Source organism: Cololabis saira, chromosome 2 (genome assembly GCF_033807715.1).
Source record: "Cololabis saira isolate AMF1-May2022 chromosome 2, fColSai1.1, whole genome shotgun sequence".
NCBI classification, from domain to species: Eukaryota; Metazoa; Chordata; class Actinopteri; order Beloniformes; family Belonidae; genus Cololabis; species Cololabis saira.
Window position 1 is genome coordinate 10495987 of NC_084588.1, and position 23005 is coordinate 10518991.

Consider the following 23005-nt stretch of genomic DNA (forward strand, 5'->3'; position numbering starts at 1 on the left):
AAAAATGTATCAGTTTTTGCAACTGGTTTCAAATGTATCTGTTGAATCCATGTTTTTACAGTATTTTCTTCCTTTTACTACTTTTGTAATACCATTTTTCTATAAGGTAACTTTGGGTGTAGAAATGTGCCAACAAATGAAAAGTATTATTATAATTATTATTATTATTGGTCATGCTTCTGTTGGCACAGCTGCTTCACTGCAAACTGACACATCTCACCATAAACACTATTGAAATTTAAGCATATTCATGGTGCCATTTATTGTCGTCAGGAAGAAAAATTTGCATAAAACAAATTCACTCAGCAAAGTAACACAAAGCACATCTTTGTTTTACATAAACACCCAGCCATGAGCTCATTCAGCTGATGCAGCTCGCTCATCCCTGGTCCATCGTTGTTCAGCGCGGAGGAGAGCATTACCTGATGTCTTCTAAATGCCAATGTGAGTCATTTTTTCCATTCACCTGGCTATGCTTGAGATATCACTGTGGTGGTTTTAGGAGATTTTCCAGTAAAGAGGTGTGTAGAAAATGCATTCTCAGGTGAATTTTACTGATCACATTGAGTAGTTGTGTAGGAATTAACTTGTTAAAAATTTCCGCAAATGTATCTACCGTACATCTACTGCTGCATCAAAGTGTTTTTCCTTTTTAAATGTATGTTTAACTGCTTTGAGAAAATGCTTTTTCCTTTCTTGTGGGGGGAATTTTCAGGGTGCGCATGATTTATGTTGTGTAGATGAGATTTTACTTCATATCTTTTTTTTTTGTTAAATCTTCTACCTAAAAAGCCAATAAAACTATTTTAACTTTTTTATATCACCAGATTATATAATAGACAATATTTGTAATAATGATAACTTTAGTTTTCCAATTTGGGATGAATAAAGTATTTCTATCCATCTATCTATCTATCTATCTATCTTCAATGTTGACATAAACCCAGAAGAGCTATGGTTCCTGTACTGCTGTTGCTGCTGCTGCACGAGACGCTGGCAGGACAAGGTACGAGTGTTTATCCATCAGAGTGGAAAGAAATAGTAATCCATCAATACAAAGTTATAGTTTTGTCTTGAAAACTTGACAAAATCTATATAGCTGAGACATTTAAAGCTATACTCAGTCCTGCCTGTACAGTTGCAATATTGTACCATTGAAGTTTGGTTATTTAGAACAAACATCCTGCTAGAAAAAGGAAAAGTAAAGTATAAATGCTGAGAAGTAAATGATCATTTCATCTCACATGGCTCATTTATGTGGTGTAGTGAGTTGTGTTTCTGGTTTTCTCTTCCCACCTTTAGTGTGTGTCAATATCTCAAATCATGACCTTAACATTACTGTGGAGCATGGGGTTATCGTGGACCAAGGGAATTGGAATCAGAATTGCACGTCAGATGGCAGGGTCTGCATCTTTATATGCACAGCCATCCACAGCACATGGTTCAATGGATCATCTGAGTGCTTTAACACGTCTGTTAACGTGTCAACTAATGTCTTAAAATATGACATACATGGATGTAAGTAAACCATCTCTCCAATGCGATGTTGTGCCTGCACAGTCAAGCGTTTAACAAAGCAGTCCCAAATATATAATATTTGCCACTCAGTGTGGATACGACATATGATATACAGTACAATCAGTCGTGTAAATTGCTCAAAGTTTTCAAAGAAAGTTTTGCATGTTTAAAATGATTTTGGAGAGGACTATAGACTAATGTTTACTGAAAGTTATTGCATGGTTTGATTTGATTTTATACAGCTCTGAGGCAGGATTCAGATGCAACACAAGCTGCTGGTTAAGTTACATACCTGCCAACATTGGGCTGTGAAAAAGAGGAAGATTTTCTGGGGTAGCAGTTGGAATGCTCCACTCACAACATCCCCACCCTGATATAAACAAGGCGACTTTTAATGAGCTTTAGATCCATAGCTACAATGAAATGTGCTAAAATGTACCTCCCAAAATGACTCTACAGCCTTCGTGGAGCCAAATAAGTTTAGTATTAATAACAATAAAATACAATATTTGTAGAATTTTCCAGGTTCCCTTTGTCCCCCAAGGACCTGTTGTAATTGTAGGTGTCAGACTTTGCAGCTTCAATCACTTTCTTGGAGGGTACATACTTGTGGCCAGGGCTGGTATGGTTAATCTTGCAAGAAAGGAGTGTGCAAAGAGTAGAATTATACATACTCATCGTGTTTTCTGTGAGGATCTTTTTCACCATGCTGAATGAGCTCTCTGAGCTTCATTGCTGTGAGGGATGCAGAGCATTGCCTTCATCAGTGATGCCAGATTTGTAAACCTTTCCTCTTTCCCTAGAAGAACCCAGAACCTTCAACTCTCTCTTCCTGTGGGAGATCCTTGCTTGCTATGACTTGATTCTCCACCAACTCTTCCCTCAGCTTTTTTTCAAAGCATTTTCTCAAACAAAACTAATTTTCAAATTTTCAAATAACAAAATAACATATTTTAACCATTTTCCAAACAATAAAATAACTGAAAAAATCTGAAAAATGGTTCAAATATGTTATTTTGTAACTTGAAAATTTTAAAATATGTTTATGCAATGCTTTGCTGATGAGAAAATATGTTTCTCTATTTTCCTTTTTTTTTAATAGGGGGGGATATATATTGTTTTTCGGCACTACCTTGTTCTCTATAGCTGATATAACATGAATTACTGTGGGATCGATAAAGTTCTTATTTTTGCCATCTGAGAAAATTAAACATATTATATTTGGTGCCTAACTGTTTCCCAAGTATTTTAGTGCGTGTGTGAATGAATAAATGAGACGTAAAACGTAAATTTCTTTGTAGAAAGGCGCTTTATGAAAATAAGTCCATTAACTTGTATTAGTTTACAGCGCAGTCTTGCCACATCCAATATGGCGGCGACGTTGACGTATTGGCAGCTCCATGGGGCGGAGCTTGGACGTAGGCAGTGCTTTTGGGTTGGGTTGCCAGGTTTGTCAGGAACCCGTTAATATAATACATCCATGCAGGAACCCCGATACGTGAAACACCATTGACTTATTTCACTTTAAAATCGGGAGATAAGCGGGAGAAATTACAAATCGGGAGCAGGGCGGGAGAAATGGTTGAAAATCGGGAGACTCCCGCTTAAATCGGGAGTGTTGGCAGATTAAGTGACATTTGAAAGTGTTCAAACTTCAGTAAGCTTGGTCAACTCATGCCAACCTCCTCCACTATAAAACCTTCAGAATAAGCCCCTCATTGGTAACAGAGTGTAACTACTTATTTTCACTGAAGTACTGTAAAACTGCATGGCAGTACAGTGATACAGAAACAGTCATAGAGGAAGATTTCTCTACACGACTTCTGAAGTGAATTAAAATCACAAGGGTGACCTCATTAACCAGAGCTACAAAGTACTTTTACTGTCTGTACAATGACGTACCATAAACTCTGTGTACAGTCTGTTCCAGGGTTCTGATGAAACCCCTCATCCCCCTCAAAGGTCAACTCTCTCAGTCCTCAGTGACGCAACAGCGGCAGTAACTGCCACCACTGTTGTCTGAACATGGAAACTGCATAATTCTGTGCGTATTTAGATAGGTAATAATGCAGATCTGAATGCATCTCTGCCATCTCCGTGTAATGGACATCTGCATTTTCACGAGTGCCTGCGCTCAAACTGCTCTGAGTAAATCTTGTTAAACTGTCGGTTATCATGGAAAAAGACAGCACTGTCAGCACGTGTTTGTCGTGTGGTTGCCTGCATGCCATGTCTCTCTTTCAGAAGCCACACGCTTTTAGTTTCAGGTTACCGATCCCTGTCTCACTTTTCAGATAGCCAATGCACACAATACGTCTGCAACACCTCGAGCATGTTCTCCTTGATTGACGACCTGAGACACAGCGGCTCTGGGCAGAACACAATTATAAGGCTCTCCGCAGCGAGGGGTGTATGTTCCAGTATTTTCGCTGACCATCGTGACCTCAAGGGTGCCTATATACGGTAATTCTCTGTCATGTGGCAAATAGCGCTCTTGTATTTATGTTTCCCTGGCTCTGCATACCTTTCTGATCGGACTATGAATCTTAATGTGATTGCTGGTTGCTAAGCACCACAAAATATCTCAAAACGCTTTGCATTTTAGAACCTATATTAATGTTGCTCCCAGAGTCACAATTACATGAACTTGAATTGCTTTGGACAACATTTTCTTTGATGTGGCATGACAACAATTTTCTTCCCATAGAGCGGAAAAGGACGCAGTCCATAAGATTATGGAAACTTCCCAGCTTAAGAATGGAACCCAGGAGCACAACCTGGGGCTGGTGTCTCTAAAAGTCCTCAATATCAGTGAGGCTTTTCGCAGTTCTTCAAGCGATGATCCTCTCATTCAGATAGAACCCCCACAGGTACAGCTGTGATGACCTGGTTTCAAGACATTAAAGGTCCTGATGTCTTTAGGCAACTTTACTTTAAGTTTGGTAAAAGCTAACTTTGCTGATTCATATTAATGTTTCAATGTGTTGTGGGTGAACGCCGTCTAACGTAGAGTTCTCCTCTCCACTCTTACATGTAGCTGGACCGCGTGAACACATCCTTTATTCCTCAGATTTGGCTGCCTGTCAATGCCCTGCACGCCCTCCCAGAGGATGAGAGGGTTATTGGTGTGGTCCACTACATGGAGAATGGTCAATTTCAGGTATTCTCTGTTTCCTTTGTATTTCAAAGTCTCAGTTCATTCGTGTCTGCAGCTTTTTTCCTGCAATTCCCTTCCTCCGCTCCATCTTCCTCCATAATAGGTAGACAACGACATTATCTCATCGATGGCTATAAGGATAGAGGTGCTGGGGCAGCGACGCCTGCAGGGTCTCAATCCCCCAATCACCATGATTTTCAGAGCTCAACAAGAAAATATAGATGTGAGTCTGTTCTTGCATGTGCCTCCAAGTCTTTTCATATCATTTTGGACTGTTACTGACTGCGGATCAAAGAGAAGGTCAACTTACTGTTCAGTCAAGACTTTAACAGTGTTGTATTGTCGACTTTAATGTAACTTTGTATCTTTTTTTTTTTTACAGAACGAGTCACAGTTACTTTGTCACTATTTAAATGAGGATGGTACATGTAAGTGTTTGGCAATTTTGTGAAGCAGTACCTGAAATACTATTGAATTCATCATGTACTAATTCATTTTTTAGCTCATTTTGTAATTTTAATAGTCTATCATCTTGTATTTTATCTTAAATAATTTTGAAAAACAAAAGGATTTCAGACTGCACCTGTTATGGAGACATAGCTTACCTGAGTTTCTGAGCTGCCCACCAAGCTGCTAAGTAAATGAGCTGAGAAAGTGGGCGCACCTCCACAAAAAGCAGAACATAGGTCGGTTTTCTGGTCCAGAGCAGGGTTACCTAGGTCCATTCTTCGAAGGGGGTTGTCCTTCATGTCTTGATTCATATGAATGGATATCCATCAGCTTGTCATCAAGATTTACACTAATCTGCTAATGACATATTCATTTGAATCAGGTGTGTTGAAGCAATTAACCATCCAAAACACACAGGGCAGAGGCCCTTGAGGACCAGAACTGGGCAACTCTGGTCAATATAGTTAATGGGAGTGGCAACGCCAGAGGAACTATATCAGCAATGACTTAAGAGGAGCAACTGCTGCTGCACATGAATCCAAGAACAGTCATTTCCACAGCACAATGTTCAAACCCTCCATATCCCAAGAGCTACATCCCAGAAACTGCAGGCCCCCATCTGCATGTTAAAGTCCATAATAGTACAATTGGAAAAATACTGATTTACTGACTTAAAAAAAAAAGGGGTAAAGAATGTGGTGGCAAAACTTAGATTTTACAGTAAAGTTGCATGTCAACCAACCATAAGCTTTTGGAAGCGATGTCCTTTCTACAGACAAAACTTATCTGTCACTTTTGGCAATAACCAAACACATTTCATCAATGCAAAAACCTTACACTAGCTGTTAACCCTTACATACTGTTTGGGTCAAATGTGACCTGTTTTTGACATCAAACAGGAGCAAAATTACCCAAAACAACATTCATTCTGAATTTTTATGACTCCTAAAAATAAAAATAAAAGTACCGTACTCAGAAATGAAAATATTTCATTTTTGAATATTTAGAATGTTGAGACCGTGTCTGTTTAGACGGATTTGGGATCTACCAGTGTTGAAACAGTGAAATAGTACAACAACATACATGTATGATGATTGTCCATAAAGAGCAGAGGTCATCTAAAGGTCAGATACAAATGCAAGATCTGCACCGGGACTGTTGAAAATAAATACTTACCTTAGAATCAGTTTTGGTTGGTTGGGTGGTGGAGGTGTGGTGGAGGTGCAGCAAGATGTAATCATCCTTGACAACAATGCCAACAAAGCAGGAGTGGACAGTCTTAAGAATATAACAGGCTCAAACAAGGCAGAAGAACTGCTGGCCTCTCGTAATATTCCAATATCACCACAATTTATTGCCATTTTTAAATACAATTAAATGTATTCAAATCATCATGGCGTATGATCATGTGTGATAGATGTTTTTCTTCAAAAACAAGTGATGTAGAACCTAAAAAACAACATATGATTAATCATATCTATTATTGTGGGATAAGCTACTTAGACATTCCAAATAAATCAAATCAAATAGATTCAAAACTTTGTCTAAACAGTCTCTATTAGGACATTTTATTGTGGAGATAGAAAATTGTAAGGATTAAACATGGTTGTGGAGGGGCGATGATAAGGGCTCGTATGACACGTGCAGCTACAGAATGTGGGAACATTGCAGTCGTTGTGTCGTCCATGATATACAAGAACCTAAAAGTGAGACGTGAGACGTATTTGTTTTTTCACATGAAATATACAAAACATGAACTTTGCTGTCAGAGAAATGTATCTGTTATCATGTTCCAGTTTTTTAAGAATATACAATCTCTACCCCATAACGGCTGAACTTTTTTTTTTTTTTAATGTAAATAGTTATCTGACTGGCAGTGTGTTTTTGCTCTTGACAGATCTTGACTGGAGGACGGATGGATGTGAAACCCTAAATGACACAGACAAGATCATTTGTAACTGCAACCATACAACACCCTTTGCTGTCCTGTTGGTAAAGACACACACTTGACTGGACTTATTTATGATACAGTGGCAAGAAAAAGCATGTGAAGCCCTTGAATTTATCGGGTTTTAGAAGACTGATTACTTTTACAAATGATTGCTGTTTGCATGCTTGGAATCTAATTAATGAAGTTAATTTGGATGCATGGTTTAGAGCTACTGGAACTTTAGTAAAAGACACTCAAACATTTTTATTTCCGGTGTCGTGGATAAGGAGCATCTACTGATGTGAACTCTCAGATGAGGAGAACCTATAATCAAGAGAAGTTGATCTGAATAAGGTTGGAGAGAGATACACGTTTATTTCAAAGTGAAACACAGAATCCTCAATGAAGTAGCAGCAGTAGTAGTAGTAGCAGTAACTGTAGTAGCAGCAGTAGTAGCAGTAGCAGTAGTAGCAGTAGCAGTAGTAGTAGTATTAGTAGTAGCAGCAGCAGTAGCAGTAGTAGCAGCAGCAGCAGCAGTAGTAGTAGTAGTAGTAGTAGCATTAGTAGTAGCAGTAGTAGTAGTATTAGTAGTAGCAGCAGCAGTAGTAGCAGTAGTAGTAGTAGTAGCAGTAGTAGTAGTAGCAGTAGTAGTAGCAGTAGTAGCAGTAGTAGTAGTAGCAGTAGTAGCAGTAGTAGTAGCAGTAGTAGTAGTAGTAGTAGTAGCAGTAGTAGTAGCAGTAACTGTAGTAGCAGCAGTAGTAGCAGTAGCAGTAGCAGTAGTAGTAGTAGTAGTAGTATTAGTAGTAGCAGCAGCAGTAGCAGTAGTAGCAGCAGCAGCAGTAGTAGTAGTAGTAGTAGTAGCATTAGTAGTAGCAGTAGTAGTAGTAGCAGTAGTAGCAGTAGTAGTAGCAGTAGTAGTAGTAGTAGTAGTAGCAGTAGTAGTAGCAGTAGTAGTAGCAGTAACTGTAGTAGCAGCAGTAGTAGCAGTAGCAGTAGTAGCAGTAGCAGTAGTAGCAGTAGCAGTAGTAGTAGTAGTAGTAGTAGTAGCATTAGTAGTAGCAGTAGTAGTAGTATTAGTAGTAGCAGCAGCAGTAGTAGCAGTAGTAGTAGTAGTAGCAGTAGTAGTAGTAGCAGTAGTAGCAGTAGTAGTAGTAGCAGTAGTAGCAGTAGTAGTAGCAGTAGTAGTAGCAGTAACTGTAGTAGCAGCAGTAGTAGCAGTAGCAGTAGCAGTAGCAGTAGTAGTAGTAGTAGTAGCAGTAGTAGCAGTAGCAGCAGCTGTAGTAGCAGTAGTAGTAGTAGTAGTAGTAGTAGTAGTAGTAGTAGTAGTAGTATACAAGTAACAGCTAAAGACTAAAAAAGATATAACAGTAACTGCAGACATATCTCTGCTTGTGAGTGCATTTTATGCAAGTCACTGAACAAATATAGTTTCCATGGAGGAAGTAGCTAACATTTCTGTCCATCTGAAGTTTGTCAAAGAGCACCAATGCCCTTTAAATGGACAGATGAAACAAACGTGGATTTGTTCAGGGCATTCAAATACTTTGTTTCTTGCCACTCTATATTAACTTATAGGGAATTAGGTATATGTCGTTCATGTATCATTGGTCAAACTTCAATAGGCTATAGGCTACCGATATACAAGCTTTACATGGGAGAATTCTTTCAATCACCTGTTTTTCAGGCGAGAGATCCAATTGCTCAAGTCCACTGGAATATTCTGTCAATCTTGAGTAACATAGGCTGCGGCCTTTCAGCTTTCTTCAGTGCTTTGTCCATTGTGATTTACTTATTTAGCAGGTACGTATGTATACTTGTTAACTTCATCCTGAGACCTTTGCAAAGATGATTTTAAAACTTGGTGTAACCTTGTTAAAGAATAATCCTCAATCTGCCTCTCTACTGGCTTTGTTTGCTCTGATTGCTGTTTTTTTCTTTACTTAGTGGCACCTGGAGCAAAACGGGCTTAAACTAAAATCTCTGGTTAAAACACCTCAAGCTAGAGTGTCATGTAAAGAAGTGCCTACATCTTGTCATCGGATTTATTAATGTCTTTTATTGCATATTTATTTTCCTTCTCAGAAAACACAAATTTGACCACTCGATTAGCATTCACGTGTCTTTGAGTGGGGCCTTGTTGCTGCTCAATGTGACGTTCCTGCTGACCAACTGGGAGGCTTCTGTGGAGACAGAGTGGGTGTGCGTGTTTCTCGCAGCATCCATGCACTACTCCCTGATGTGCTCTTTCACCTGGATGGCCTTAGAGGCACTTCACCTGTACTTCCTGATGATAAAGGTGTTCAACACCGACTACCAACACTACATGCTGAAGCTGTCTGTTGCTGGTTGGGGTGAGCTCTCCAACACTACTATGTTCACCTGCTTGAAGTGTGAGATACTTTACCAGAAAATAACTAACAAACACGTCTGTCCTTTGTCAGGCAGATTGATAGAAACTGTGAGGGAACCACGGGCTTAAAACAAAGAGTGATGTAGTCACTTCTCAAAAGTAAAGCAAACTGGGAAGATTCTCAAAGACCTTTCATCTCTCCCCCTGGAGCATCTTTGAAAACCAAGAAAAAAAAAACATTTGCCTTTAATTTAGGCATTTAAAGGAGCTTGAGGCCGGATTGAGGCAGGATTTATGAAAAAAATTCGTATACGTTTTAAGTTTTCTAGTAATAATGTCAGATGAAGCGTTCCAAACCAAAAAGAATGAGCCCTCTAGTGTATCTCTCCATTGCCTTGAACAGGCTGTGTGCTGCAAAATGTGCTGCAATTTCCCACACTGTCCTGCGGATGTGACGTCACATGACGCTGCATGCACGTTCTCCCCGTTCTCCCGTGCCGGCTTCACTGTTGGCTGCAGTACCCCCAACGACCGTCGTGGTGAAGGGTGGCGCTAGAGAGTCTCATTTCTTAAAAGTGTGTTAAAAAATAAGTGTTAAAGCTGCAGTAAACCCCCCCCCCCCACCCACCAGATATCAATAATGGAACTAATGGTGCTAAATAAATTTTATAGCCAATTAATGTTGTATAAGAGTTTAACATTTAGTCTAGCGGGGTCAGGTAAATGTTTGCTTGAAGCGTGGGGCTGGGGTTGAGGGGGTGGGTGGTCTTCTGTAGCGTGTGACTTTGATTGACATTCTGTAAACACTCCCCCCGGCCACGACTGGTGGAGCTGCAACAGGCGCGGCGTAAACTTGTAAACCTGGAAACTGCGAGCTGCAGGTGGTGCCAAATAGGGCTGAACGATATGGACAAAATTTCATATCTCGATATTTATGCCAGATATCTCGATATCGATACGATACGATATGACTTCGGTTCGGTGAAAACCAAGCATTTTTCAGAAAAATAAAAACGTCAGAAATCAAAAGAGTGCAGTTTTATTGATTAGAACTCACTGCCAGTCATCAACATTAACATAAAGTCACTCAATAATAAATAATAATCAAAATATTTTACTGTAGCTCTGCTTTAACGATAAATAACCAATGCAGTTAGAGTTAGAGTTCAGTACATGTTATTGATTATTGATTGGACGCTGCAGCTGAACGGACTGTCACAACATCACTGCAGTTTCATGACGGAGTGAAGACAGATTACAGATTAAACTCATGTTTCACTCCCAGGTTTCATATTTGATTTATTTTCTGTTTCAACAATTAAATATCTAAAAATGTTAACTTTCAATCTGATCAACAAAAGAACCAGAAACAACTTTCTTAATGTATTACTGCGCATGTGCAATCCCCCCATTTGTCCAATCCTTGTTTTTCAGTATCCTCCAACGAATAGAAAATAGAGAAAAGAGTTTTCCACTCGCTGTTTTAATTCCCAATTTCGATTTTCAAACACATCAATGAATTTTTTATTATCAAAACAAAAGATGGGGAACGGATTATTTTGGTTTATTTCTCTATTTTTATTTTGTAATTTCAAAAAAAAAAAACGGATGGCTGCGAAATACACGTCGCAATTTTCACCAAGCACGACTTGCACAACACCTCGCTCTGGTCGACATCATCCTTTCTAAATCCAAAATACCTCCAAATAATGGAGGATGATTTATGTTTTGGCACAAAATTAGATTCTGCACTGCCACCGGCCGCATTATCCTCCGCACTCATGTCTCCTTTCTTCCGTTTGGATTTCTCCGCTCTTCTCCGCTCCGTGTGTGTGTGGCTGTGTGCCGCGTCTCAGTCACGTCTCCCTCCCTCCCTCCTATGTTTGTCATTGGTTGGCTTCAGCTGTCGATCAACAGCAAGCATGAAATAAGCTTTGTGGTTGGCTGGCCGTAGTGGTGCGTTCAATGGCAATCTTAAAAGTAGTGTTTATGGAGACTGCTCGAGCTTTACAAGCAGGGCGAGCGGAAATATATCGTTTATATCGTTGCTTTTCCGTTATTAATGTCTTGAATGTTCATATCTCGATATAGATACGATAACGGTATATCGTTCAGCCCTAGTGCCAAATGAGCGGAGGACTTCCTCAAATTACCTAGTTTGTCTAATATTATCTAAAAAAATTGCGGTAATTTCAACAAGTATGTCAAAAAATACACTTACAAATTGCAACTTTGATGTAACTTATTTTGTTAAATACTGAGTCAATCCATTTGTATAGTTGGATGCAGCACCACCACACCCAGTTACAGTATACATATTTCTATTATCAAAAGTTATAGAACATACAAAAATAATACTCTGCTGTGCTGGGTATTGGCATGTTTCTGGTGGAATACAATGAGCTGGGGTGCTGTACATATGGCGGAGCTGGAAACACTGCAGTCAGCTGATTGGTTGATGAAGGACTGTCAAACAAAGCTCATGAAGAGAATTAATTACAACTTTGCAAAGTGATCCAAGCTGCACTGTACTTCTTTGGCACGGTCAGAGGCTTCCAATTCAAAAATTAAACAAAAGTTTTAAGATATAACATGAAATATCTTCAATTCATAATGTCTGCAGTGAAATGAAAGTCATAGTCAAACAACAAAGCAGTTTCTAACTAATTAGATATTGTACTTCCTGGTCAGTGTGTTGGAGTTTCCTAAAAAAATAAATAAAGAATCTTTAATTGATTGAAAGTGGGCTCCCAGACTGACGCACCTGAGAGCTAAGAAGAGTGGCTGACAGGCCCAAAAAAGACATGCGGTTCACTCACTGAGCAGTTGGTGTGTTTGTCTCGTCATGTAATTTTTTCCTCCCAAATTCTGGATCAGTTTCCAGTAAATTTTTTCTGCTGAACCAAAACAGTCTCTAGCCCCCAAAATGCTGGATGGATCATACTTGAAACATTCATTTCTCAGACCTCGGCACCACCGACATAATTACAGAAATATAACAAAATAAAAAAATGTGTATACAGTAAAATAAATACATGAACAAAATAACCTAATGTCGTCGTAATGACACAAAAAATATTATTTAAAAACTGTTAAAAACAAATTTGAGGGTTTAAAAAAAAAGTATAATAAACAAACAATTCAAATAAAAAAAAATATTTTCTAAATATTAATTCAAATTTCAGGCTGGAAATGGCTAATAATCAGTGTTGGGTGTAACGCGTTACAAAGTACAAAGTTACAAAGTAACGCGTTACTGTAACGAGATTACATTCGCCAGTAACAGCGTTACAGTTGTAATTTGGGTAATCCCGTTATAGTTACTCTAAGACAAGAAAAAATACGTTACTTTAGTTACTTTAAGCTTTTCAACTACATGTAGAACGGGAGAACAGAAAAGAAAATCAAACTTGCCTTTCATGCGTCTTCACACGTTGCGCTGCAGCACTTGTCTGACATGAGGCTGATTTATGGTCCCGCGTTAAATCGACGCAGTCTCTACGGCGTAGGGTACGCGGCAACACACACCGTACGGTGCGCGTCGCCGCATACCCTACGCCGTAAGTTCTGCGTTGGTGTAACGCAGAACCATAAATCAGCCTCTAACGTGATTTTACGGGATTTTACGGGATTTTACGGGACTTCTGGTGCTGATCTGGGCACTGCAGTAATAAAGTTCCAACTACAGGACTGTCTCAGAAAATTAGAATATTGTGATAAAGTTCTTTATTTTCTGTTATGCAATTAAAAAAAACAAAAATGTCATACATTCTGGATTCATTACAAATCAACTAAAATATTGCAAGCCTTTTATTATTTTAATATTGCTGATTTTGGTTTACAGTTTAAGATTAAGATTCCCAGAATATTCTAATTTTTTGAGATAGGATATTTGAGTTTTCTTAAACTGTAAACCATGATCAGGAATTTTAAAATAATAAAAGGCTTGCAATATTTCAGTTGATTTGTAATGAATCCAGAATGTATGACATTTTTGTTTTTGTAATTGCATTACAGAAAATCACAATATTCGTATTTTCTGAGACAGTCCTGTACATGTTGTTCATGAGCAATCGAGTTATGGTGCAGCTCAGGTGATATTGCGGAGTAATCCAAAAGTAATGTAACTAGTAATGTAACTAGTTACTTTCAGCAACCAGTAACTAAGTAGTGTAAGGGATTACTTTTTTTAAAGTAACTAGTAATATGTAATGGATTACTTTTTTTGAGTAACTACCCCAACACTGCTAATAATGATCTATTTTCAGTTAATGACTGAGTTTCTTTTTTTTATTCTTTAACATTAAGTAACATTTGTTCAATGAATCCATACGTCGCTGCATTATTACAGATCTCATTTATCATTTAGTCCCACGGTTCATTTGCATTGCAGTCAATCAAAGGTGCATCAAAGGTGGTTAAAAAGATGAAAAATCCATCTTTAACTACAAGCTTTTGAGGAAACTCGTTGAGGCTCTATTCCACAGAGAACCACAGAGTAGATGGCCAAACATGTGACTGAAAGTAAAATACATAGTATTTCTTACTTGGAATAGGGTTGAACTTATCAGGCTGAACAAAGTCTGGATGCTAAATTTAGCTGTTGCAGGTACACTTCTGATATATCCTTAAACATTAACAAACAACCTAACATGATGTCAAATTGTGCGTGTGCATGTAATGGTGTGTTTTTCAGGGATTCCAGGTGTGATCGTCGTGACCACTTTGGCAGTGAAGGACGTCAAGCAGTTTTACGGAGTCGTGGAGTTATCTTTATCCGATACAGATCAAACCAATGCAATGTAAGTAAAATATGCTTTCCATTAGACCGTGAGCATAATTCAGCTGCAGACTGATGCAAGGCCATTTTTACACGATGATAGGGTTTCTCAAACAGTAACATACAGGCTCTCTTACAGATGTGGAACATTTTTCTTTGGATTTGTGAATTTCTCTCCATCTCTTTCCAACTTTCTCTGAGGAGAACAGCCTAAAAAATCACAGGAAAGACTAAACCAGAAAACTAAGAAATAAAATCAAAAAGGAAAACAAATATAGAGGTCAAAAAATGTAATGGCAGTCATCTGTGACACCAGCACATCCAAACTGAAAAACGATTCCTTGTAGCAAAGTTGTGAATTCTGTTCTGACACCCCCGTCTGTTTTTCCAGCTGCTGGATCACAGACGACGTCTACTTCTACTCCTTAAACGTGGTATATTTCGCCATTATTTTCCTCTTCAACTCTGGCATATTAGTGGTGGTGGCCTCTCGGATCTGGAAGATGAGACAAATCACTAACTATAAGCCAAAGAGTAGTGTCAAGACTAAAGAGAACCCCCCGCCGAGGTCCAGGGTGTCCTGCAAGACCAGCATCACTCTGATGAGTCTCACCTGCCTGCTGGGGACCACCTGGGGCCTGGCCTTTCTGGGCTCGGGATACGTCAACTACCCCATCCTCTACCTTTTCTGCATCCTCAATTCTCTGCAAGGTCGGTGCGCTGTCAGCTGTGATCTTTTGATTGAGCCAGTGCTCATTTGGCTTGTGGTGTTTGTCTGAGGGGCTTTTAAGCTCCGTCCTGCTCACGCCAGGTCATATGTCACTTAATCACAGCTGATGTTTCTTTCAAAGGTTTCTTCATCTTCTTGTGGATCTGTCTGTCAACCAAGAAGCAGAGGGAGAGGGAAATGGAGGAGAAACTCTCAACTCCTGTGAGGATTTCAGGAACCAAATCTGAGTAACGGTAGTTCTGTTTTCTGTTAGTCCTCTAAAAAAGATCAATAATAACTTGTCATGAGAAGATTAATATTAATATACCGGTACATGCAACTGTTGATCATGCTATAAGCTCACATTTTCCTTAAATTTCATTAGATTTATATAAATTACAAATAATCAAAGTAAATACTTACTTGTGCTTTGATTTATTAAAATTGAAGCCAATTAAAATGTAATTTTTACCAAATAAAAAACTATTTACATGAGCTGTTTCGCCAGGTTTCATTAATCATTTTTTGTATAACCAGAAGCAGTCATTGCAATAACATTTTTAAAACCTTTTTATGCATGTTTGACCTGTGATGATGTTGATGTTCCTGTAGTTTATGCTTCACAAAATAGACGTGAATGTGAATAGTTAATTTAAGCACAATTGTATAACTTGTATAATGTATATTTGATCATTAGAAATTAAAGAGATTTTAATCCCCTGTTGAAATAAAATTTAAAATAAATTTAAACGATGGATGTTGTTTATATCTTCTTTTCCTTCAGCTGGTGGAGCTCAGATATGCTCTGCTTGTGTTTGTTTTGCACTGCTGTGTGAAAATGCCATAAATGAGAGTTTTAAAACGTCATCATTTCGGATGCAGAACAGTTGCAGATGACAATTGTGTGCGCAGAAGACATGGTCATCTCTACAGTTTCAACTGCTGCTCTAAAAACACAGTCTCCATTCTCCCATAAGGATATTATCCAAGAGTTCACATAGATTAAAACAAAAAACTAGATAGAGATGATTTGGACGCATAAAGAGGAGGGATATGGAATACGTTGGGGATGGGAGAGACTGGGTACAGACGGCCGGTGCACTGTGTTATGGCATGGTGTGGGAACAATCTCCTCATCTTGAATATGAACATAACAAAAGAGATAATTGTCGATTTCAGGAGAGTAGGGATTAAGTCGAATCATTTTTCAATCATAGGCGAAGTGAAGGGTGGTAGAGGAGTATGCATACCTCAGTGTTAGCCTGGACAGCAGATACAAACCTGATGCTGTTTAAAAGAAAGGACAGAGCAGACTTTACTTCTCAAGGAAGCTCAGGTCCTTCAGACCTCTACAGGAGGTCCACGGAAATCAACCTCCACAAAGAATCCCAAAGAGGCTTAAATCTTGACTACTGCAACAATGAATTTCCCTTTTGGGATACATTTTTTTTTTTTTTTTAATTTGAACTGGATTTGAATTTAAAAAAAAAAAAAGGATGCTGGAGACAGAGCAGGCTATAACTGGAAGACGAAAGAGGAATCATCTGGATGTGGTGAGAGGTTGTGTTCCCGGTTGGTGTGACAGGAAGATGCTGAAGACACGGTAAGATGAAAACAGATGAGAACAGCTGATCTGCTGCAGCGCCTCCTGAAGAAACAATCTGAAAGAAGAAGGCAAGCATTTCTTAAATGCAATCAAATGTAATCTCATCTTCATTTAATGTTATGTCAGACCCCAGCCAGAGTCAACAAAGTCAACAAAGATGAGTTCATGTTAAACTGTGTGACAGAAGCCATTTAAATTGTAAGGGGAACTTTTATAAACTTTTTATCCCAAATGCTTGTTTGGTTTTCTGGTTGACTCATGAAAGAGTCCAATTCTTTTGATCTGACCTACACTGGTAGATCTAAAATCAAATTTTTCCTGAAACAGTATTGTAGTGTCAAATATTAAGATATTTTCATTTGTAGAGATCAGCCAGAGTGATCTTTGGGTTCTTCTTTACCTCTCTCAGCAAGGTTCTTTTCCCACTATTGTTCAGTTTGTCTGGACGGCCAGGTGTAGGAAGAGTTCTGGTCACCCCACGCTTCTTCCATTTAAGGATTATGGAGGCCACTGTGCTCTTAGGAACCTTGAGTGCTGTGGAAATTCTTTTGTAACCTTGTGAGCTGTAAGGTCCTATATAGACAGGTGTGTGCCTTTCCTAATCATGTCCAATCAATTTAATTAAACGCATCTGGACTCCAATGAAGGAGCAGAACCATCTCAAGGAGGATCAGAAGAAAAGGGCAACATGTGAGTTAAACATTGTGTCACAGCAAAGGGTCTGAATACTTATGACCATGTGAAATTTTAGTTTTTCTAAATTTCAGTTTTTTTTCTGTCAAGATGGAGTATCCATTAATGAAAAATAAAATGAACTTTTTTATTTTAGCAAATGGCTGCAATGAAACAAAGAGGAAAACATTCAAAGGGGTCTGAATAATTAAGTACCAACTGTATGTTCATGTGTGTGTTAAGTAAAACAATCCATCCATGTGGATTTCTTCTTCTTCTCTTTAAGTTCTGCCTGTTTTTCTTCTATGGTGCATTCTTTATTCTGTCCCCAGGAGGAGTCACCCAAGTCGAGAATATAAAGAGCGCACACACAGGCTTTAGACACCTTGGGCCCTAATCTCATTTAAATCTGGTCCTGCTAATCGGGACGTGTCCAAGATCTTATTAGCTGAGATCCTCCTTGCCAGATGTCTGAGGTCTGAAGGGTTTTTTCTCCAGACTGCAGGTTCCAGATGTTTTCACAGATGTTCAACAGATCAGGATTCATAGAAGGAGACTTCAGAATAGTGCAGTGTTTGGTTCTGAGTGGTTCTTGGTTGGTTCTCACTGTGTTTTGAGTTGTTATCCTGTTGGAGGACCCATGACCCTGAGACCAAGCTTTCTTATTATTAAATTGTTTTTATTAGTTTTTTCAATAAAGCAAAAACATACATACAAACAAGACTACAAATGGACAATACAGTAAAACCCTTGAAATCCATTAAAAATAAAAATAAAATAAAAGGTACTAGACGACAGACAGACAATAAAAATAAAATAAAAATAAAAATAATATTTTCATGTTGCGTTGCGCTTAAGCAGATCTACATTTGTCATACCGAATTGGTTAAATTTACGAGAATGGTAACTCACACTTGAGCCCCTTCAGCCTGGAATTTGTAACTGAAATAATCCAGAAACGGCTGCCAAACTTTATAAAACTTCTGGATTGAGCCCCTGGTGGAATATTTGATCCTCTCCAATTTTAGGTGAGCCATTACGTCACCGACCCATCTTCGATGTGACGGGGGAACCGCTGATTTCCAGTTGAACAGAATTAGGCGTCGGGCCAACAGGGAGGAGAAAGCTATAGCATCAGATTGGGGGACAGATACTGTTATTTCACCAGGGACCACTCCAAACACAGCAACAAAGGGGCAAGGGCTGATCTCCCTGCCACAGATGTAGGAGAAGGTCTCAAAAACGGAACACCAGAATTGTGATAATGATGGACATGACCAGAACATATGGTTGAGAGTGGCTGGAGCCTGGTGGCATCTGTAACAATTTGGATCCACATCTGGGTAAATTTCGGCCAATCTACTTTTGGAGAAATGTAGTCTATGGAGCACTTTGAATTGAAGCAGCCCGTGCCTGATACAAACAGAGGATGAATGAATTCGTTTAATTGCCAATTGCCAAGAATCGTCCGGAATCTCAATCTCCATATCCTCACTCCACGACTCCCTGATACGATCCAGAGATGGGGATGCCATCTCCTGAATCTCACTATAAAGCATGCTCACCAGCCCTTTTTGATGCGGGTCTAGCTCCAACCACTCATCAAGCCAACCATCAGCATGGAGTAGGGGAAATGTAGCAACATATTTCTTAACAAAATCCCGTGCTTGTAAGTACCTGAAAAAATGTGAGCGAGGAATGTCATATTCCTCTATCAGTTGATCAAAGGACATAAATGACCCATCTTTAAACATATCCCTCACCCGCTTTAACCCCTTCCTAGCCCATAATTGGAACGCCGTGTCCATAAGTGAAGGTGGGAAAAGGGCATTAGATATTAACGGGAGACAAGATAGAGCTTCCCTATATCTGAAGTGCGTCCTAAACTGCGCCCAGATACGGAGTGAGCCACTCACTAAAGGGTTATTCGTGCGGCGTTTTTTACTGAGTGGAAGTGGAGCACAGATCAGAGAAGACAACGACACAGGATGAGCGGAGTGTTGTTCCATGTCAACCCATACCATCCTCCCACCCCCATATGATGCAGCCATCCAATATGTCAGTTTATGAATGTTTGCCGCCCAGTAGTATTGTAGAAAATTTGGTAGTGCTAAACCCCCATCCTCCTTCCGTCTCTCTAAGAATGACCTTCTAATACGCGGTGTGGTCTTATTCCAAATAAAGGTTGAGATGTATTTGTCTAGCTCTTTGAAAAAGGATTTTGGTATGAAAACGGGCACAGTTTGAAATAAAAATAGGAACCTAGGCATAATTGTCATCTTGACTGAGTTAACCCTGCCGGCCAACGACAGGGGTAACGTCGACCAACGCGCCAGGTCCTGTTTAGCCTTTTGCAGGGCTGGCTTAAAGTTCGATTTAAACAGGTCTCCATATTTCCGAGTCACATTCACCCCAAGGTATGTGAAAGAGTCAGAGACTACCTTTAGTGGAAATGACCCGAGTGACAACTTCTGAGCCAGCTCATTGGCAGGAAACAATAAGCTCTTTGGGAGGTTAATTTTGTAGCCTGAGAATCTGCCAAATTTGGAGATAATATCTAACGCCTTTGGGATGGAAACAAGAGGGTCAGACAGATACAAGATCAGGTCATCTGCATAGAGTGATAATTTATGCACTTGGCCGCCCCTAGTAATACCAGCGAGATCCTCATCAGCCCTCAGGGCAACTGCCAATGGCTCAATGGCGAGGTCGAACAACAGGGGGCTCAGTCCACAACCTTGTCTGGTGCCTCTACCTATCTGAAAGTAGTTGGAAATCAACTTATTAGTGCAAACCGAGGCCTGTGGTGAAGCGTACAAGACTCTGATCCATGATAGAAAAATGGGGCCAAACCCGAACCTCTCCAGGGCCGTGAAAAGAAATTTGTATTCAATTCTATCAAAAGCCTTGTGGGCATCGAGCGACAATAAAACCTCCGCTGTGGGCGGGGCATCAGGAGAGTAGATAATATTGAACAACCTACGCACATTACCAAAGAGCTGGCGCTCTAAAATAAAACCTGTTTGGTCCGGATGTACCACAGTATGGATAACTGACTCAAGCCTGCTAGCCAGAGCCCTGGTTAAAATCTTATAGTCGCAGCAGAGTAAACTGACAGGGCGGTACGATTCACACCTCAGAGGATCTTTTCCTTTTTTATGGAGCACTGAAATTGTGGCCTGGGTCATTGTGGGCGGGAGTGACTCTCGTTCCAATGCCTCTACATATACACATTTCAGAATAGGAATAAGTTTGGAAGCAAATGTTTTATAAAACTCAGCTGTGAAGCCGTCTGGCCCGGGAGCCTTACCTCCCTTCATTTTTTTGATGGCGCGATCAATTTCAGCCACCGTCAAAGGCCGATCAAGGTCAGACTTATCCTGGTCGCTTAGGGTCTGTAACTCTAAATTATCAAAAAACTGAGACATTTCTGCGTCCTCACAACCCTCAGAGCTGTAGAGGTCCTCATAGAACTTTTTAAATTGATTGTTTATGGATTTTTGGTCTGTAGTTATTCCCTCTGAAGTGTCAATCTCGGCAATAAGTCCAGCCTCTGTAGACTGTCTCAACTGGTGACACAGCAATTTGCTGGCTCGTTCGCCATGTTCGTAAAACTCCTGGCGGGATCTAAGGTGAAGCTCCTCCACTGCCCCAGAAGATAAAATATCAAACTCCGTTTGTAGTGTAACTCTCTCCTTATATAAGTCTGTGGATGGTGAGGTTGAATGCCTATTATCAAGGTCCTTTAACAGGGATGTCAGTTCGTGAAGACGTGCTGCCCGTCTCTTGTTCAAACCAGAATTAAAGGCGATTATCTGACCCCGTAGATATGCTTTCATCGATTCCCAAAAAATAGAGTGGCTTATGTCTGGATGTTTGTTTGTTTCTGTAAAAAAGTCAATTTGAGAGTTGATAAAGTCAACAAACTCTTCATTTGATAATAGACGTGAATTTAGTCGCCATACTCGTTGCGGGCGTATGTTATTTGGAAAGCCCAGCGTCATAGTGACTGGACCATGGTCTGAAATAACAATGCTCTCACATTCACTTGACTTTAGAAAAGGGAGAAGCCTCTTATCCAACAGAAGATAATCGATCCTGCCGTAGGACTGATGAGCTGCGGAGAAGAAGCTATATTGTCTAGACCCTGGATGTTTATACCTCCACACATCAATCACTCCATATGTCTGAAGGAAAGCATTAATCGTCTCCGCCGATTTGCTCATTGCACCAGGGGTCGCACTGGATCTATCCAATAAGGGGCTCAACACCGTATTCAAATCTCCCCCCAGTATCAAATTATGGCTATACATGTCTGGAAGCAAGGAAAACAGGTCGCTGAAGAATTTGGCGTTGTCCCAATTGGGGGCATACACACATGCCAGTATTACTGGTACATTAAACAGGTGTCCCTGTACAATAATGTAGCGGCCATCACTGCCCGATATTACCTTTGATTCTATAAACTGCACATCCCTGTGAATAAGGATCGCCGTACCCCGGAACTTGGCGTCAAACTTGGAGTGGAATACTTGGGAAAAGCCCCCCCTCTTCAGCATATTATGGTTCTTATTAAGCAAATGTGTTTCAGTCAGGAAGGCTACATCAGTTTTCAATTGAGATAAGCGAGCAAACACTTTGCTGCGTTTCACTGGGTGGTTAACACCTTTAGTATTCCAAGTTGTAAATTTTGTAGCGGCCCCTCCAGATGTATTAAGATTAGGAACTGCCATGTTCGGGCAATAAAGCTAATAAGGATACCAATATACCTTGGTCAAGAGCCGCACAGGCAGAAAACCAGTTAGTTGGCCATAACTCTCTGCAATAACAACGCAACCTTATGGATACAAATATAACTGAGACCAAGCTTTCTGACACTGGACAGCACATTAGTCTCCAGAAGGACTCGATGATCTTGAGATTTCATTGTAGCTGCACAGATTCAAAATCCCTTGTACCAGACGCAGCAAAGCAGCTCCAGAACAGAACCGAGCCTCCACCCTGTTTCACAGCAGATACAATCTCTTTCCTGTCAAAACAAAACAGAGACCGCAGTCTTCAAAGAAGACTCCAGTCCTCAGAGAAAGTAGATCTGAAGTTATGTCTTTCCAAATCAAACAAATTATGATAAATTCCGTTTAAATGTCCCCTGTGATGCATGGAGAGTTTTGATCCTGGATGATGTCATCTGTGATCATGACAACAGTAATATGAGACTTCTCCAGCTTACACTTTAACCTGTAAACTCTGCTTTACCTTTATCACTAACTCTGTCTATCACTTACACTCAAAGACTGAAGAATAAAAACTATACAACCCCACTTTGATGTCACGCAAAGCTTTTCTAAAGAGTGCTTTTGCATCAAAAGACTCCTCCCCTAATTATTATACATAAATTAGTTGCCTTAGATCATTTTACCTGAAGAGCAACATAAAAATTCACCTCCATCCAGTTGTCATGGATATGAAATCTAACGATGGAGACCAAAACTGGTTCTGTACCAGACTGGATAATTATTTATTTCTGCTGTAAAGTTGGACGTTTTAACATGGACTCAGACTCAGACCCTAGTGGGCAGTAGAGGAACTACAGGTCTAGACCAGAACCTAGTGGTCTGTAGAGGAACTACAGGTCTAGACCAGAACCTAGTGAATTAAACAGGACTGCAACTCTTCACAGAAAGACTCCTGCCAGGAGTTTAACCGGGAACTTCTTTGCAGCGAGGCAACAGTTCTAACCATGAGTATCTTGGAGGACTTGATGATTGCCATGTTTGCATGAAAAAATAAGTGAACTTTGTCTTACACTTGTGATACGCTAAGTTAAAAGCTG

General features: G+C 39.8%; 1 protein-coding gene across 2 annotated transcripts; it reads left to right on the forward strand.

Moving 5' to 3' along the window:
* Positions 1-345: 345 nt before the first annotated feature.
* Positions 346-15642, forward strand: LOC133457972 (adhesion G-protein coupled receptor G6-like). Of its 2 annotated transcripts, XM_061737384.1 has the most exons (14): positions 346-444; positions 948-1006; positions 1303-1518; positions 3813-3981; positions 4226-4388; positions 4556-4678; positions 4779-4898; positions 5058-5103; positions 7023-7117; positions 8740-8855; positions 9138-9406; positions 14102-14207; positions 14577-14896; positions 15037-15642. In XM_061737384.1, exons 1-14 carry the CDS (start codon positions 437-439, stop codon positions 15144-15146), a joined length of 1920 nt encoding a protein of 639 aa, XP_061593368.1. In that variant the 5' UTR covers positions 346-436; the 3' UTR covers positions 15147-15642. The 2 variants fall into 2 exon arrangements, with proteins under 2 accessions (XP_061593368.1, XP_061593377.1); XM_061737393.1 differs by lacking the exons at positions 346-444; positions 948-1006; positions 3813-3981; positions 4226-4388 and having other exon boundaries at positions 1434-1518.
* The last annotated feature ends 7363 nt before the right edge of the window (positions 15643-23005 follow it).

What these genes read in the sequence shown, in the direction of transcription:
- LOC133457972 (XM_061737384.1), top strand. An exon ending in CTCAAGGGTGCCTATATACG is followed by an intron (nt 3,982 to 4,225) that starts GTAATTCTCTGT and finishes TTCTTCCCATAG; the next exon opens with AGCGGAAAAGGACGCAGTCC. An exon ending in ACAGATCAAACCAATGCAAT is followed by an intron (nt 14,208 to 14,576) that starts GTAAGTAAAATA and finishes CTGTTTTTCCAG; the next exon opens with CTGCTGGATCACAGACGACG.